The following is a 15,865-nucleotide window of genomic DNA, read 5'->3' on the forward strand; positions in this document are numbered from 1 at the left end:
GCTCAAGTATCGCCATCCTGGCACATGCTCACAGTCACAGCTGTTGATATAGTCTCTGCATCCAAGTACAAGGATTTTTAACACAGAAGATAGAGGTGGGGGGGGGGGAACAGTGCTCACACTTCAGACCACAGCTACAGAACAAGATATTAATGCCGTAACACAAAAACAAACTTACAGTGTCTCCAAAGCCTTAAATATAGTTGAATGCATTGGAAATGGATGCTTCCAAGCTCACTTTAAAAATCATAAAATACTAAAGAGGAGCAGCCCTTCACCTATGATCACTCATATGTGCCTTTGGCTTACAGTGAGGTTTTATTTTACCAAAATAGCACAAAGACTCTTGAAGATGCTGATAGATCACTGAGCATATATTTATTAAGAGCATAAAAGAAAGAATATTTGAATTGTGTCATAAAATTTATAAAAAACTGGGCTTCAATTGTCCTGTGAAATAACAACACACTTTCACACCAGTTCTATATCACATACCAAGGCTACACTTCCTCTTTAGTTACATGGTGCATATAAATCAAGATGAGAGCTTAAAGAGTTAAAATGACCTTTCAAAGACCTCAGTCATTGTCTGTTTTGGAAATTGATTCTCCCCACCACCACCACCACCACATTTCAGCTTATGTGCATTCCTCATCTACTGAACTAAAGTGCAACTCTGCCACAGATACCAATCCATCCATTCTACAGGGATATCCACAATGTTGAGGATGGGCTGGGAGACTCATTTTTGAAGAGAAAAACATTCTTCAAACAACTGGCAATACCTACATACAACTGTGGTTGCAGAAAACTGGCAGATAATGTTTCAAAACACCATCTGGGAGGTGTGCAAACTCTGACCAAGCACAGCCTCTTCTTCCTGGTCGACCCAAATAATGTATACAAATCAGCCGGAGGAGGAGGATCGCAGTGCCCTGTCTTTATCTGGAGATAGCCTGCTCTGCATTCAGCTTAGGGCAATTTAGACAGTGCTTGAGACCAACAAAACACATACCCCCCACCAGCCCCGCTCCTTCATAAGCAGAGCCTTCCCTGACAACAATCACAGAAACACTCTAAGTTCCAAAGATAATATTTTTCAGAGGAAATTGTCATACACTAAATTTCCAGGACCACAACAATGTCATTTATTCAGCACACTCCTTCTTGTAAACGGCCAGATCTCAATTATTTGCCTGATAACCTCAAAGGACTATGATTTAGGGCACAACTGAAATTCTTTATAGTTCCTGAGCTTCCTTCACTTTCTCTGACATAAACAGCTCTGAAAGACTTCATCCCAGCATCCTAACACAATCTGAAAACTTCACAGATGAAATTTCCAGGGAACAAGGCACAGACGACAATCCTGAAGCGAAACAATATTTCTGAGAAATCCCCTAAGTAAACTGCTCAGCAAACATCCCTGGCTGTTCTCCCCCACCCCCACCCCAGCCTCAAAAGCACACTTCTCAAATTTTAAGAGCAAAGGCTCCACACCCTGCATGCCTCCTGATTTCCATGGATTTCTACATGTCACCTTCCAGTTACACCTCTGTCCTTCCTGCCCTAGTCAAGCAAGGAAGCTGTGGGGCAGGCTGAATTTTCCATGCATAATAAAAAGTAAGCTTCCTTCCCTGCAAAAGAGGGACCTCAGAGTATGGGCTCACTCACCAGGCATCCTGGAATCCAGCGCACCACACAGAAAGCAGCTTGATCTTAAGTGCAAGCGCTTTGCGGGCTCATGCCTCCTGTTCTGGAATGTGCGGGGCGGTGGAGAGGAGGGCCGTCAGAGGGGCTGGGGCGGCATGGCCCGAGGCAGGGTGCTGGGCGCGTGCGCCTGCCAGGCAGAGACAGATGGAGAGCTGACACTCCGGATTGCACTTGGAGCAGAAATGTGGAGGATGACAGGCGCACATGTGGCCTTGAACCCAGCCCTGTCTTTTCAGGCAGAACAATGACAGGGATGTGTATGCAAAGTACTACAACTCCTGCCTCTGCTGGAGCCCCTGCCTCTCTCCCCAAGTTCCAGAACACCAAAAAGCAGAGAGTAAAATTAAGAAAGATAAGCTAAATGCTGAATAATTCATTTACCACCGCCCCCATTCTGGTAGAAGTTAACCCTTATCTTGCCAAAACATGGAAACATAGATCTGACCAGGACCACAACTCTCACGGGAAGGTTTCTTTCATCTTCTCATTTTAACAAGCAATCCTAAGAACTGCATTTTAAAAAAACAAACATAAGCACAAATCGCAAAACATGTTTATTGAATTGAAAGTCCCACACAGTCTAAAATTGTCTTACAAGACTTTGTAGAGCACGCCAGCAGATAGATCATCCAGAACAAGGTATCAGAGTACTCATTGTCAGCCTTTCAGTAGTGTGTGTAAAACAGAACACAGTTTAGAAGCAGACTCCAACCACTTTTATTTTACTACAGTGCTTTTAACCCCCTGGGATCCCACGTTAATATGCTCCAAACATTTTCAACTCACTCTCTAGCTACCTAGCCTAGAGATCCACAGGAGATAAAAACAAAATCTTCATTGTAAGGCCTTTTCAAAAGCTGAACAACTGTGCCCTCCTGGTTTCTGATTTTTTTTTTTTTTGTACACCCTTAAATGTTTATGCTGCCTATGAATAACACACACCCAGCCTGGCTCAATGGACTCTTCCCTATTAAGCTTTAATGGACACCATGATATATAAAACTAGGAGCCTTTGTTACAGTGCTTTATCTAAAGCTGGCTATTTTCTTCCCAGCAGTCCCTCTTTCGTTCTTTGTAAAACATCCTTGCCTCATAGGAGAAACATAAGCCCTGCCTGCCTGCTTCTGGCACACAGAAACACTACAGAGAAGGAAATGCTGCTCTCTTCTACAAGTCTTTTGCAATTTAACACTTGCAAATCTTCCCAGGATCCATGTTGTTGTTTGCTTTTGTTTTAACAACAGGGCAAATGCCAAGGAAGATCCCTTAGCCTCTACCTTCATGCTAGGCATTCAATCCACTTTAAACACAGAAACTACTCCACAGGACTGACCAGCCAGTAAGCCCATGAACATGAAGGCAGGAGCAGCCCCTTTAACTCTTGCTATTCCAGCATTCATTGACTGTACTCTTTGCTTATTCTACATTTTCCATAGGCTTTTAGCTCTTATAGATCAATTTTCCCCATACTTGCTGCCTTTAAGAAATTCTAAAAACCCATTTGAAGACAGACTTCTGCCCACTGTCTTACTACTCGACTCCCCAAGAGTGCTTTAAAGCACATGCACACATGCCCTACACACATGCACACACACACACACACACACACACACACACACACACACACACACACCACAAACTAAAAATCTATCATCTTTGACAAACAGCATCAATCAACAAGAACTCCTGTAGCCCCTGAACACTACCCAGGAAGAGCCATTTCAGCCAGTGGAACCCCTCAAAAATCCATCTTTGTCAGAGCCAACTTGTAAAAAGACTACAATTCATAATGATTACTCTGTTCTGTCACTAATAGTATAGTGCACCCTATTTATGAGGCCAATCTTTTTGTTCATCTTAGTTAGATGTCACTTGTAATGAGGTTCTGTGTAATGGATTTCAGTTCAGTTAAGCACCAAGCTCAAACATTCTTATGACAGAAAGCTTTATAGCGGCCATGAGTGTGATAATCAATTAAGTGCTGTTAGAAGGGCCTTTATAGACTTCAGAATCCTAAATCTGTAGATTTTCATTTTTAAAAAGAGTATTTTTTAAAAGCCATTCAATTCCACACACCACTGATTTTTTTTTTTTTAATACTATACCTAAGTTAGAAAGAAAACATTTTCACAGTGGGAACCCAACCTTTCATCAATATGCATGGTGAATCACTTCTAAAATAGAAAATCATATGACAAAATGCAATACACTTTAAGAAAACTGGATGATATCTGGTTTTAAAACTGGGTCTTAATATCGGTACACTGCAAGTCCCTAAACCACAGCTCAGAAAATTGAACTTCCATATGCTGTGTGATTATGTATCTTTTCCATGTGTAAAAAGGCTTTTTAAGCTGTTATCTGACTACAGTAATTGCCACTTTAAATTGATCCACGTCAACAAAACCTGGATCCCTGGAGATTCTCACCTAGAAGTCTGAATGCAGAAAGGGCCTGACTGAATGTGTGTATCTGAGACTAGCTCAGCGCTTTCTCAAAGACCCCCCCTCCCCTTACTCTTTAACCCACAGGCAAGCAAAGCTGCAACCCCACTTGGCATCTCTCCCTGCACTAGAAAACCTGGATATGTATAGATACAGTTACTCAGACTGAAATAACTTTCTCTTTAATAAAAAGAGTACAAGGAGCCAAGCTCACCAACATCCAAATTGTATAATAAAAATAGACAATCAATAACATGGGGAATGTATCTAGGTAGATGAATGGGTGGTGGGGGGGGTGGCAGAAAATGCCCTGTGAAAGTTTTCTCCAGTACAAATCCCTGTTCTTTATGACTACTGACACAAGTACCCTGAAATTAAAGTATATTCAAAATGTTGGGCTCAAAAAAGCAAAAAAAGAAGGAAGAAAGGAAGGAAGAGCGGGGAAGGGAGAGATAAATGGCTGAATGGGGGGAGGAGAGAGAGTTGGTTTGTGACAATAACTTTGTATCATCCAATAACAAAGTGTTCCGGTACTATACTACTCTGTGGTATTTTTCACTTTCATAACAGAAAAGCTCTACAGCACAAATTTTTCCTTTGTTCAAACCTGACTTAGCCATAGAGACTTGTAGTCTACTGGCTGTCTGCAGGTTAATGGGAGCTCTCCACACTGAAAGGAGAATTTGAGCTAACACTTTTCCACAGGTCTTCTCCACTTTCCTCCCTGTCTCCAGCAGACTGTTGTGATACATTGTGACTACACACAGTGGGTATTAAGTGAGTTAATTCAAAGTAGCTGGAACCTCATTGATACTAATTGAAAGCAATACCCCCAACCAAATACTTTCCTATCCCATCTGCTCTGGCCTGCCACCAGCTATTCAATACAAGAGAATTAATAGTTTCAGATATTCTTACCGACCCAATAAAGGCACTCACTTAAGCAGGGTTGCATTAACAAAGTGAAAAAACAAGGGCAAAATGGGTTCAAATGGAGCGTTTTACTTCTAGTTGGCTTTAACAAAGCTGAATAAGGCTTATTCTGACTTTTTATGTGCAAGACTTGATAAACTGAATAAGAAGGCACTCAATGATCAGCCAACGAGCATTGATGAATGGTCATTAAGACCTCCCTGCTCTTAGGGGAGACCCTTCCACAAAGTGGCACACCAGCTTGAAAGGGCGGATTCACTGATGTCCAGATTTCTCCGCTTGCTGGTTCCACTTTCAATTTCAGACCACTGGCCACCAAATGAGGCTGACATATTGGAAAATAATGTTTTATGGGCGAGTGGTAAAAAATAAAATGGAGGCATTAGCTCTGCTTTCAAATTCAAATCTGCTAGTTTTGTCAGACCCCAAAGGTTTTGATTTTCCACCCAGCTGGAAGCTATTAGTGTTTTCTAAAGGCACCCTACTGACAGGGCAAACCTACCTAATGTGTGAGCTGTTGGGCTAAGGGAGATGGACCTCTCTTTTGGAGGATTTCCTAACTTCTCATCATTTTGACAGTCAATTAAATAGATATAACACCCAATAAAAATGTACATTAATTTGTTTCTGTCACTGACAGACATCTGAAACTGTATTAAATAAAGCCCATAATAGATTGTCTCCTGACAAAGATAAATCCAATTATATTTTGTCTATAAGAAAAAAAATGGTTTATGTTCTAGGCTATATGGTAAGATACAGTCAACAAAGAAATGAGTGGGAGAGAAAAATAAGTTATAAAGTTCACTGAAGCATTCAATCACAATAAGAAGTGATCTGTCATTGTCAACTTCTTTCTATGAATGTCTGTCTGATAGATACACCCATACCATTTCCCTCCAGTATTTTCTTTAGGGAAAATGACTGGCAAGCATTTGTACCTCTTCAACTTTAAGCTGGCCTGCCAAGAGACTACAAGAACTTTGCTTCAATGACAAAAGAACAGGAGCTGGGATTGCTACCTTGAGAAATTGAGGGGTGTATAAACTTCATGGAGTCAAAGGTTCTTTAGATCTGCCTTCCAGGGCCTAAGTGCTATCAACAAGATGCAATGGGATAAAAGGAAGTATGCTGGCAAGAGGAACCTTGTCTTAATAAGTGATTATGCAGACATCACAGAGGCAGTAAAGCTGTTTAGCTTGCATAACTTGTGACTAGATGGATAAGGCACCTCCAACCCATGGTAGAATTTCCTTCATGAAATACTAATCTACCAAGGCAAATAGGTAGCACAGGGATAGATGTTACAATCCCTATGCTTCACTTAAATTTTCTGTCAATCTCAGGTTTTCTCATGTCTGTTAGCTAGTGGGTTAATAATGGGCTCTAAAACTATAGTTTGAAACATTCAATCTTAAAATACTTCAAACAGAAATGCCATCCTAAATTCACAAACCAGTTTCTATGACAATTGTTTTTCCATGTTCAATGTCTTTATAAAACAAAATAGTACTTATAATCAATCTGACAGTTTTTCAAGCAATGTATTTGATTTTGAACTCTGGTTGAAACAAAATTGTCTCCACATATGAAAACAAAGATGGTGACTAACAGATTAGATAGATAGATGATAGATAAATAGATAGATAGATAGATAGATAGATAGATAGATAGATAGCAGGCAGACAGGCAGGCAGATAGATAGATGCATATGTGTATTTGTGAAAAATGGAATCTTAAAAATATGAGTAGCTGGAAGTAAATGAAACCTGCACTTGTAATTATTAACAATTGTTTGGAATGGTGCCAGCCTCTATAATACTACAATATATTGTACGTGTTTTGCTATGTAATTTTCGATTTTCCAAAATCTAATTAAAAAAAAAATCTGAAGTGTTAAAACTGCCTTAAAACTCATGTTGATTGACTATTATTTAAATTTTATCTTAAACCTAGGAATATAGCTAAATGTAGATTGCTCCAAGGTACTAACAAGGGTCTAAAATTATTTCTTGTATTTTATGAATAAAATGCTTCTTTCATAGTCCAAAAATATATTAGCTATATTAACTCTCGTCTTTTCAAGTAAAAAAGCATTTATTTTCCCATGAAAATTATCTTTAAAGTATATATTGCTTATAAATCTACAGATAAATTACCATTTATAGTTTCAACACATTTTGAATAACCACTCAGATAATATAAAGTGTCTCTAAGTACTCAACCCTTATTCATGTGACAAGGACTGTACCACTGTATGGGAAACCTTTGTCTCAATGTCACCACCTTCCCATCTTGACTAATGGCAAGTTAGTTTTGTTAAAACGCAAGGGGGCTGGCGTATGCTCCAATGAACTTTCCCTCCTCTCAGCACCACAGACAAAAACCTGCAGTTCTGCTCTGTGCAGGCAGCCATCTGGACAGCTTTCTCTCAAAGCCCAGCCCACACCACACTGCAGGCAAAATCAGAGGGCTCCAGAGCTCTGTGGGGCTATTCATGACATACCAATTTCACATTTTCAGCTTGTAGGCTTGCAACAATAAATGCTAATGAGGACTATGAATGACAATTTTAAAGACAATAAAAAGGTCTCCAAATCCCTTGCATATGGAGACACTGTTTTCAAAACTTCACCTTCTGTTATAGAGCTTTAAGAATCTAAAGGAGAAAAAAAAAAAAAAAACCAAAGGAAAACAATAAGATGATCAAAGCACCACTGAATCCTGGAGTTTTCAAGAGAAAGCAGTCTGTGTAAGCCCAGCAAACAAGCTTTCTTACACCCCTTCCAATGGCCCTAAGAACACATGAGGTATCTTTGTCTCCCACATACACACAGCTCAATGAAAACACTTTGCTAAACACTGGTTTCTTTTTCTTTTTTTCTTTCTTTCTTTCTTTTTTTGGAGCCTGGGAATTCTGAGGAAAGCATTTGTCCAAAAATAATCATCAATGTTGGCCCCATAATACTTTGACATAATAGTTAACACTCCATGCATCTTTAGATAAATTAAAATGCAAACTGTTTCTGTTCTGAGAACATCTATCCTTAAAAACAATGCAATACGGCTGGGATATACAATACAATACAATACAATACAATACAATACAATACAATACAATACAATACTGGTGGCACATGTCTGTAATTCCAGCACTTAGGAGGCAGAGGCTAGAGGATTGCCACAAGTTCAAGTCCAGTCTAGTAGGCTTAGCAAGTTCCAGGCCAGACACAGCTACATAGTGAGACCCTGTCTCAACAACAACAATAACAGCAACAACAGCAATGTTACAAGGTTCCAAGTGATCAAATTATATGTGTTGATTATTTTCCTTATTTGGTTGTATTTTCCAAATATTCTAAAGTGAGCATATGTTACACTTTGAACCAAACATGTACATACATAGTATATTACACTTTGAATCAAATATGTAATATGTAGAATATATATTGTTTTAAATGCAATGAAAGAACTGAACAAAATGTTTTGACTTGCACAGTAATATTTTCTCTGTCAATCAAAAGATTCATCTTCCTTATTATAATTAAGAGAAATTGTCTAAAGGGTAGCCTTTTCATTAACATAGACTTAAACACTTTCAACAAAATCCACCAGGTGGAGCAAATACACAGCAATAAAAAAGATCCCAGCATTTTATTTCTCATCATATTCCTTTTCCTCAGGACTTTATCTCTCACAAACTCTCACCTCTATTTCTCCAAATGGCAAATCCTCAAAATCTGGGAACATTCGCTCACTTGACATATTTGTATCTGAACTTAAGCTTACTAAAAAAAAAACAACTTCTGGTTGTAATGAATTCTATTGCAAATTTTCAGCCCAAAGCTGCTTTATTTGTTCAAGTAATTGCCACTATAGCAGAGTTTCTATTAAACCAATGTAAATTTTAAAATTAATGTTTTATAGTGACCTCACAGGGTTTCATCTGCCATTCCCCTCCCCCACACAAGACCAGGCAGAAAATAATTTAGTGCTGAAATACTCTGAAGAGTGCTTAACACCTTCAAATTCCAGTTCAGTTCCCTTTATTCTACATGGAAATTTCAATTCTTTATTTTTTATTTATTTATTTTTGCGTCAGGGTCTCACGGTAGCCCAGATTGACCTGGAATTCACTATGTAGTCTCGGTCTGGCCTTGAACTCATGGCAATCCTTCTACCTCAGCCTCTGCAAAGCTGGAATTAAAGGCATGTGCTAACATGCCCAGCCTGAAAATTTAAATTCTTTAACTTATTAAGATTATTCTTCATTGTAAGTACCAAAATCTCAGTCAAATTTGGAAAATATTGCAAAAGTTCCCCTGATATTTCATAATGTGCATTTTCCATCCCTCTTGGTACACAGTGATTAACATGATTCCCCCTCCCCCATGCCTCTGGTCTGCCTCTCCTCCTGCACATCGCTTTTCTTGACATTTGCTCCGTGCTTACTAAACACACTCAGCACATGGCTGTAGCCTTATTTGTGTTCACATTTTGTTCTTTGATTACACAGGACACTTGCAAGACACAGCTCTCCTTCATTCACGTGTCCATGTCCTCTGCAATCATACATTCACTGTGGCCAAAGGTTGGTGTTGCAAATGAAGCTAATATCATGTGTGTTTAAAAATGGACCCTCATAATAGGAGGAAAAGATGATAATATCAAAATAAAAGAGACACTAATTGAGAGGGGGGAGGAGATATGATGGAGAGTTGATTTGTGGAGGGGAAAGTGGGGGAGGGGAGGGAATGATCATTGTTTATTGTCTATAATTATAAAAATTGTCAATAAAAAAAAGAAAGCTCCAGTTGGACAAAACTAGCATAAAGTTGGAATCTTGAAGGTGGCAGGAGAGAGAGGATGAAGAGTGGAGTTGGGAATGATTATTGTGGCTAAAAATATACTTATATGTTATGTTTTCATATGTATATTGATGTTGAAAAGAGAGATACTCTAAAGAAATGCAGCCAGCTGATACATAAATAAACAAATGCATGCCTGAGGAAAGGGAACACTCATGGCAGAGCTATTTATGCCTGCGCATAATAGATCACCTCTCAAAAACCAATCACCTCAGGCCAGCTCCCTCCATCACCAGGCTCACCAGGCTAATCCAATTATTTAAATGATTATATAGTTTACACTAGAGTAGTATACAAATCCCTATATACTGACATTGCTTCCATAAATCCAATATGAAAAAAAAAAAGTTTTAAGAACAGTTCCTTCAGGCATGGTGGCGCATGCCTTTAATCCCAGTACTTGGGAAGTAGGAGGATGGTGGTGAGTTTGAGGCCAGCCTGGAAATACAGAATGAGTGTCAGGTCAGTCTGGGCTAGAGTGAGATCCTACCTCAAAATAAAAGTAAATCAATAAATAAAAGAGGGCTGGAGAGATGGCTTAGTGGTTATGGTGCTTGCCTTCAAAGCAAAAGCACCCAGATTCAATTCCTCAAGACCGATGTAAGCCAGGTGCGCAAGGGGGTGCATGTGATTGGAGGACCTGGCATACCCTTTCCCCATTCACTCATTCATATTCCTTCTCTCTCTCTCTCTCTCTCCCTCTCTCTCTCTCTCCTCTCTCTCTATCTCTCTCTGCCTTTTTCTCACTTTCAAATAAATAGATAAAAATAAAATGTTTTTAACAGAATAATTCCTAAGGAAGGCTTCTGAGATAAGTATAACCTCTCTATCCTTTGAGGGTATGCAGAATCAGTCCTCTGGGACTGGGCTCTTGGCATTAGGAAAAATCATCTATGTGCATCAAAATGAGTAACTGCCCTTCAGACTGCATGACAGAATGCTGATGAAGTCGTTGGAAAATCCAAATCACTGTGCGCGTAGTCACACTTTCCCCTCCCATTGGAGGAAACAAGACCACCACCTTTGATCCCCACCCACAGTGAGGACCCTTCATCAGCCCACACAATGAATCAAGACCCAGTGGATTTCCCCTCAGCGAGGGTATTTCTTGTTATATCCAGATCTTCCAAATGACTCCGTCCCCCAGCATTTCTTCAGAGTACTGATCCTATACTAGCCTCAAACTTTGAACACACAGCCACACTACCTCCAGCTTCAAAAGGTATGTCCCTTCCCAAAACAAATATGAAGAAACATATTCAACTTCCAAGGAAAGAGGGAAAAACAAAGAGTTCCCAACCTTAAAGGTTATTTACCTTTAAGAAAGGATCTATTCCATTTTCATGGTTATTTAAATCATCTAAAAAAAACTACTACTTAACTAATACTAACTAGTGAGCCTGACCCCAAAATAGTAACAAGTATAATATGCTGTATATCACAGGAAGCTGAAAAAACAGGCACTCAATAAACGACAGCCAGTCTTTCAACAGTCACTATCTGCTGAGGTGAGATTGCTTCACAGCAAGGCCAGAAATATAAAATAGAAATGGCAAACATTTAAATCCTTAAAGGAAAATGAAAACCAAGCCCATCCGTCAGTGTAAACCAGAGGAGTAAGCAGGGGACTCTGTGTTGGCAGGAACCTCAGTGACCAAACCCTCTTGCACACAATGCCTCCTAAAAGAAAGGATCCCAAGCGTGAGCCAACCTGATGCTGGCCGACAGACAGGGTTGGCCTCGCAGGATGTCAGAGCGCCAGGCGGCTGCAAGAGATACTGGCGTTTCACACACTCCCAGCCTGACTGTTTTGCTCTTCAGGTAATTAAACAAGGAAGCTGGGCTGCTGGGTAAGAGCCTGACCCGGCAGCCTCGGCTCCATGGTTCTGCATATCAACTTCCGCAAGGACTGCCTGGAGCATTCTCCTTCACTCTCCAGCATTTCCTTCCCCACCTCTTCCTAAAGCTGTCCCTAAGACAAGTCCTGCTGCTACAAAAGCAGCCATGCAAGGGGTTGAGTTTACTGGCAAGAAAAATCCCTGTGCTACTGTTAGGACAAATAAATAAACAAAAATAACCCCAAACCACAAGAACTTTGCAAAAATTCACACATTAAAAAACCGAGGCAATACATTAGTATCTGAGTCAAGTTGGATTAAAAAAAAATAATTGAAACTTTTTAACATATGCTTGCTTAAGAGGTAACTCTTCAAATTCAAAACAATTTAAAAATGACTCCGGTGATCCACTACACAGACTAAGTATTTTTCATGCTGTGTAATTAATGTGGTTATTTTGACATACCACCAATGAGCAGATTGAGTCTATTTCTTCAAGAATCTTATTTATACAAAGCTCTAAAGTATTTCTTGTGTACATTATCAACCTTGAAGATCAGGAATATGGAAAAAAAACTCCTAAAATATAAAGCAGTGGTGCATTTATATGGGTGCTACATACTAAGCCATGATTAGCATCATATACATAATATATTCTTCCTTCATTTCAAAATCCATAGAGCAAAATATTGGCTGCAAGAGACAGAGACCAAAAGAGTGAAGAGTACAAAAGCATGCCTGCTTGTCTGTGTTCAACACAAAGAACATTAAATGAAAACAACTGGCACGCTGCCAAATTCCTATAGAGGCAAAGAGATTCAAATAAATTGATTTCACGCATCACACTGACCTGGGATCAGTGTGCACTGTTACAATGAGCTCAAAGCCCCGTGTGGGGTAAAGCCCATTAACGCTACCAGACCCCTCGAACATGACCAGGATGACCTAAAATGAATGCAGGCTCTCTCTAAAAACAGCAATTTTACTTAAGAACATAACTTGCTTATTTTGCTACTGACATTTAAAGGCACACAGCATCATGAATCTGAGCATTTTAAAAGTCATTCTTTTTATTAACATGAATATGTTTTTGAAACCTACACACTATGTAAAAATGTAGTACCTAAATATCCCATCCACTGTACAGGAATACACACACACACCACCCTGCAGCAGAGATTTTCCTGCCATTCTTTCCTTCCCTAGTTGTTCTTGCTCACTTAGAAAGCCAAGGGATTTTTATTGTTAATATGCCAAATATTAGAACCCTCTTGGCTTTTTCCTTAATGGCTTATAAGAGCAAGCTCCTCAGGCCAAATACCACTTCCAGCAGTCCCAAACCCATCCACTGCTCACAATGGCACCCATTAAGACAAAACAAGTCTAAATGCATTCTAGACCAAGGGCTGTGTACATTCTAGGGTATGTGTTAGAACTCTAGGGGAGCCTGGGGCTGCATCGTCGTTCAGTGCGTAGAGTGGTCCAGCAGGAGTTCAGCATGCCCAAGGCCCTGGGGTTCATCCCAAGCACTAGGACATAATAAAACAAGGCAAATGCATCAGGGGTGAACCATACCCGCATTGTATCGTAACCAGCTGCACTCCAGCTGGCCTGCAGCCCCCTGGGTTCTGTCTCCCAGCCTCACACTCCCCACACAGCAGACTCTCTGGCGCCTCTTCAGGCAGTTCTCACCCACAACGCCAGCTTTGCAGCTGGTAGTTCTTTGCTGTCTGTTTCCAAATTACAACTCCAGAAACCCAATGGATTCCAGGTGCTTGCAAATTTAAAGTATGTGATTTTTGTTCTTTGCTACTTGGGTCAACTTAATTTTGAATCTCATATTTCTATACAAAGAGGAAGAGATAATTAGCAATATATCCTAATGCAACATTAAAAAAAAAAATAAAAGAAACCTAAAAGTTATAACATAGGTCAACACGAACAGTCTGCTAAGCTATATTATTTTTAGAGTCCATATATATACATGTATACATAGGGGAAAGAGGTAGCCAGGGAGAAACAGCATAGTATTGGTGTGTGATGCTGGGTTTCAATATTTGCATCCAGTACAAACAGTACATATTAAGTTGTACCAAGAAGCATGTCCGTCCCCACCACGCATCTTTGCTCTCAGTGTGGATATACAGCTCTATGCCCTGCAACAATTCACAGCAGACAGGCTACTGAGCTACCACATGACCATGAGACAGTGTGACTGACATGGAATGGGGTGAGTAAAGATGATCACTTGATGTGTCTACAATATGTGCTCACATTTTAAAATCCAATATCTTCTCCAATTTTTAATCTGCACTTTAGATACTTTTACTGTATAATGTGTAGCACCCTGTAGAGATAATAAGGCAAAAAGCCAAGAGTTATGTAGTTTTGAGACAGCTCCTTTCTTCTGCTGTTAGGATGATGAGAAAATAATTCCAAATCAGGAGTGGCTGCCCTTGTGATTGCTATGTTTCCTTGAAGTTACCATATTGACAACTTGAGTTTTCTCTGTACAAGACTCAAGAAATCTAATCACCCAAGATTTGAATTCTAAAAACAACCCTGTCTCAAAACATTAAACAAAGGACTGGGAATGAAGCTCAGTTCTTAGAATGCTTCCCTGATATGCATAGGACCCTAGGTTTGATCCCCAGCAACATATAAAACCAGGAATAGTAGCACTTGCCTATAACCCCATCACTCAGTACTTACAAACAAGAAAATCAGAAATTCAAGATCATCCTCAGCTACACAGCAAGGCCAGCCTGGGCTACATGAGGCTCTACCTGTCTGTCTGTCCATCTATCTATCTATCTATTTATCTGTCTACCTACCTACCTACACAACCAAAACAAGAATAAGCCAATAAGTATTTGTAAGAATTTCATGGAGCACAATATTATAGGGTAGAAAGCAGCAGGGATGTTTCCAAAACAATGGTCACAAGAGCTAAACACAAGTCAGCTATTCACAACTTCAAACCCCTTCCCGGTTACTATATGTCAACATATTCCTGTTGACTTCCCACTTTGCCTCAGCATGCTGCGTGCTTACTGAGAGGTGCTTCAACACGAGTCCATTAGCTGCTAATCTAGGATCAGAGCTGCCTGTAAGGGTCATTAACTACATAGCCTAATTCAGGGTGTCCCTGAATTTTACATGTTAAGAAGTCTCTTGCCGGGTTGGAGAGATGGCTTAGCATGTGAAGCCTAAAGACCCGGTTCAAAGCTTGATTCCCCAGGACCCATGTTAGCCAGATGCACAAGGGGGTTCACGTGTCTGGAGTTTGTTTGCAATGGCTGGAGGCCCTGGCGTGCCCATCCTCCCTCCCTCCCTCCCTCCCTCCCTCCCTCCCTCCCTCCCTCCCTCCCTCCCTCCCTCCCTCCCCCCTCCCTCTCTATCTCTCTCTCTCTCTCTCTCACCAACTAGCAGTATATTTAGCTTATACCTGTATTTTCCTAAAGTTAGATATCACTTTCTTCATGTGTCTACAGACTATAATTCTAAAAGATTAAGAAAAAATAAAAATGAAAACAACTTGGTCATGGTGGCCCATGTTTTTAATCCCAGCACTCAGGAGACACCGGTAGTACAGGCTGAGTTTGTTAGAGACCAGCCTAGAACTACAGAGTGAGATCCAGGTTAACTCCGGGCTATAGTGAGACCCACCTACCTTGAAAAAAAAAAAAAAAAGAAAAGAAAAGAAAAGAAAAGAAAGAAAGAAAGAGAAAAAAATCCACCAACAACAACACTCCAAACCAATCAGTAATAATAAATTGGAAAACACTTGTTTGTTCAGTCAACAAACTGTTTGAGAAAACACATCTCTTTATTACAATAAACACAGAAGTCATGGCATAGCATTTACTCTTTAGGTCCCAGTATTGCTCTGATAACAGATGTCTGAAGAAACATGGCATGGAGCAGTGCAACAAAAGTGTGATAACAAATTTAGTACTTGATCATTTCGTTACTAAGCAGAGTACCCCTTGCCAGACTGATCCCCACCCAACCCCACACCCAAAGATGGCAAGCATAAATGGTTAAAACATACAATACAAACTCTGGC

The 15,865-nt window shown here is 40.0% G+C and overlaps 1 protein-coding gene across 7 annotated transcripts in view; it reads right to left on the reverse strand.

The window, feature by feature from the left end:
- Nucleotides 1–15,865, reverse strand: part of Runx1t1 (RUNX1 partner transcriptional co-repressor 1) — a 169,985-nt gene that overhangs the window by 119,521 nt on the left and 34,599 nt on the right. Inside the window, exon 1 of one of the 7 annotated variants that reach the window (XM_004656930.3) lies at nt 1,675–1,802. The exons of the other annotated variants lie outside the window; for them this stretch is intronic. Within the exon in view, the coding sequence (XP_004656987.1) occupies nt 1,675–1,681 (7 nt within the window). The 5' untranslated portion in view covers nt 1,682–1,802. Of the gene's footprint in view, nt 1–1,674; nt 1,803–15,865 lie in introns of those variants that run through there. 7 annotated transcript variants of the gene reach the window in all.

The sequence above is a fragment of the Jaculus jaculus genome, chromosome 2 (assembly GCF_020740685.1).
Source record: "Jaculus jaculus isolate mJacJac1 chromosome 2, mJacJac1.mat.Y.cur, whole genome shotgun sequence".
Classification (NCBI taxonomy): domain Eukaryota; kingdom Metazoa; phylum Chordata; class Mammalia; order Rodentia; family Dipodidae; genus Jaculus; species Jaculus jaculus.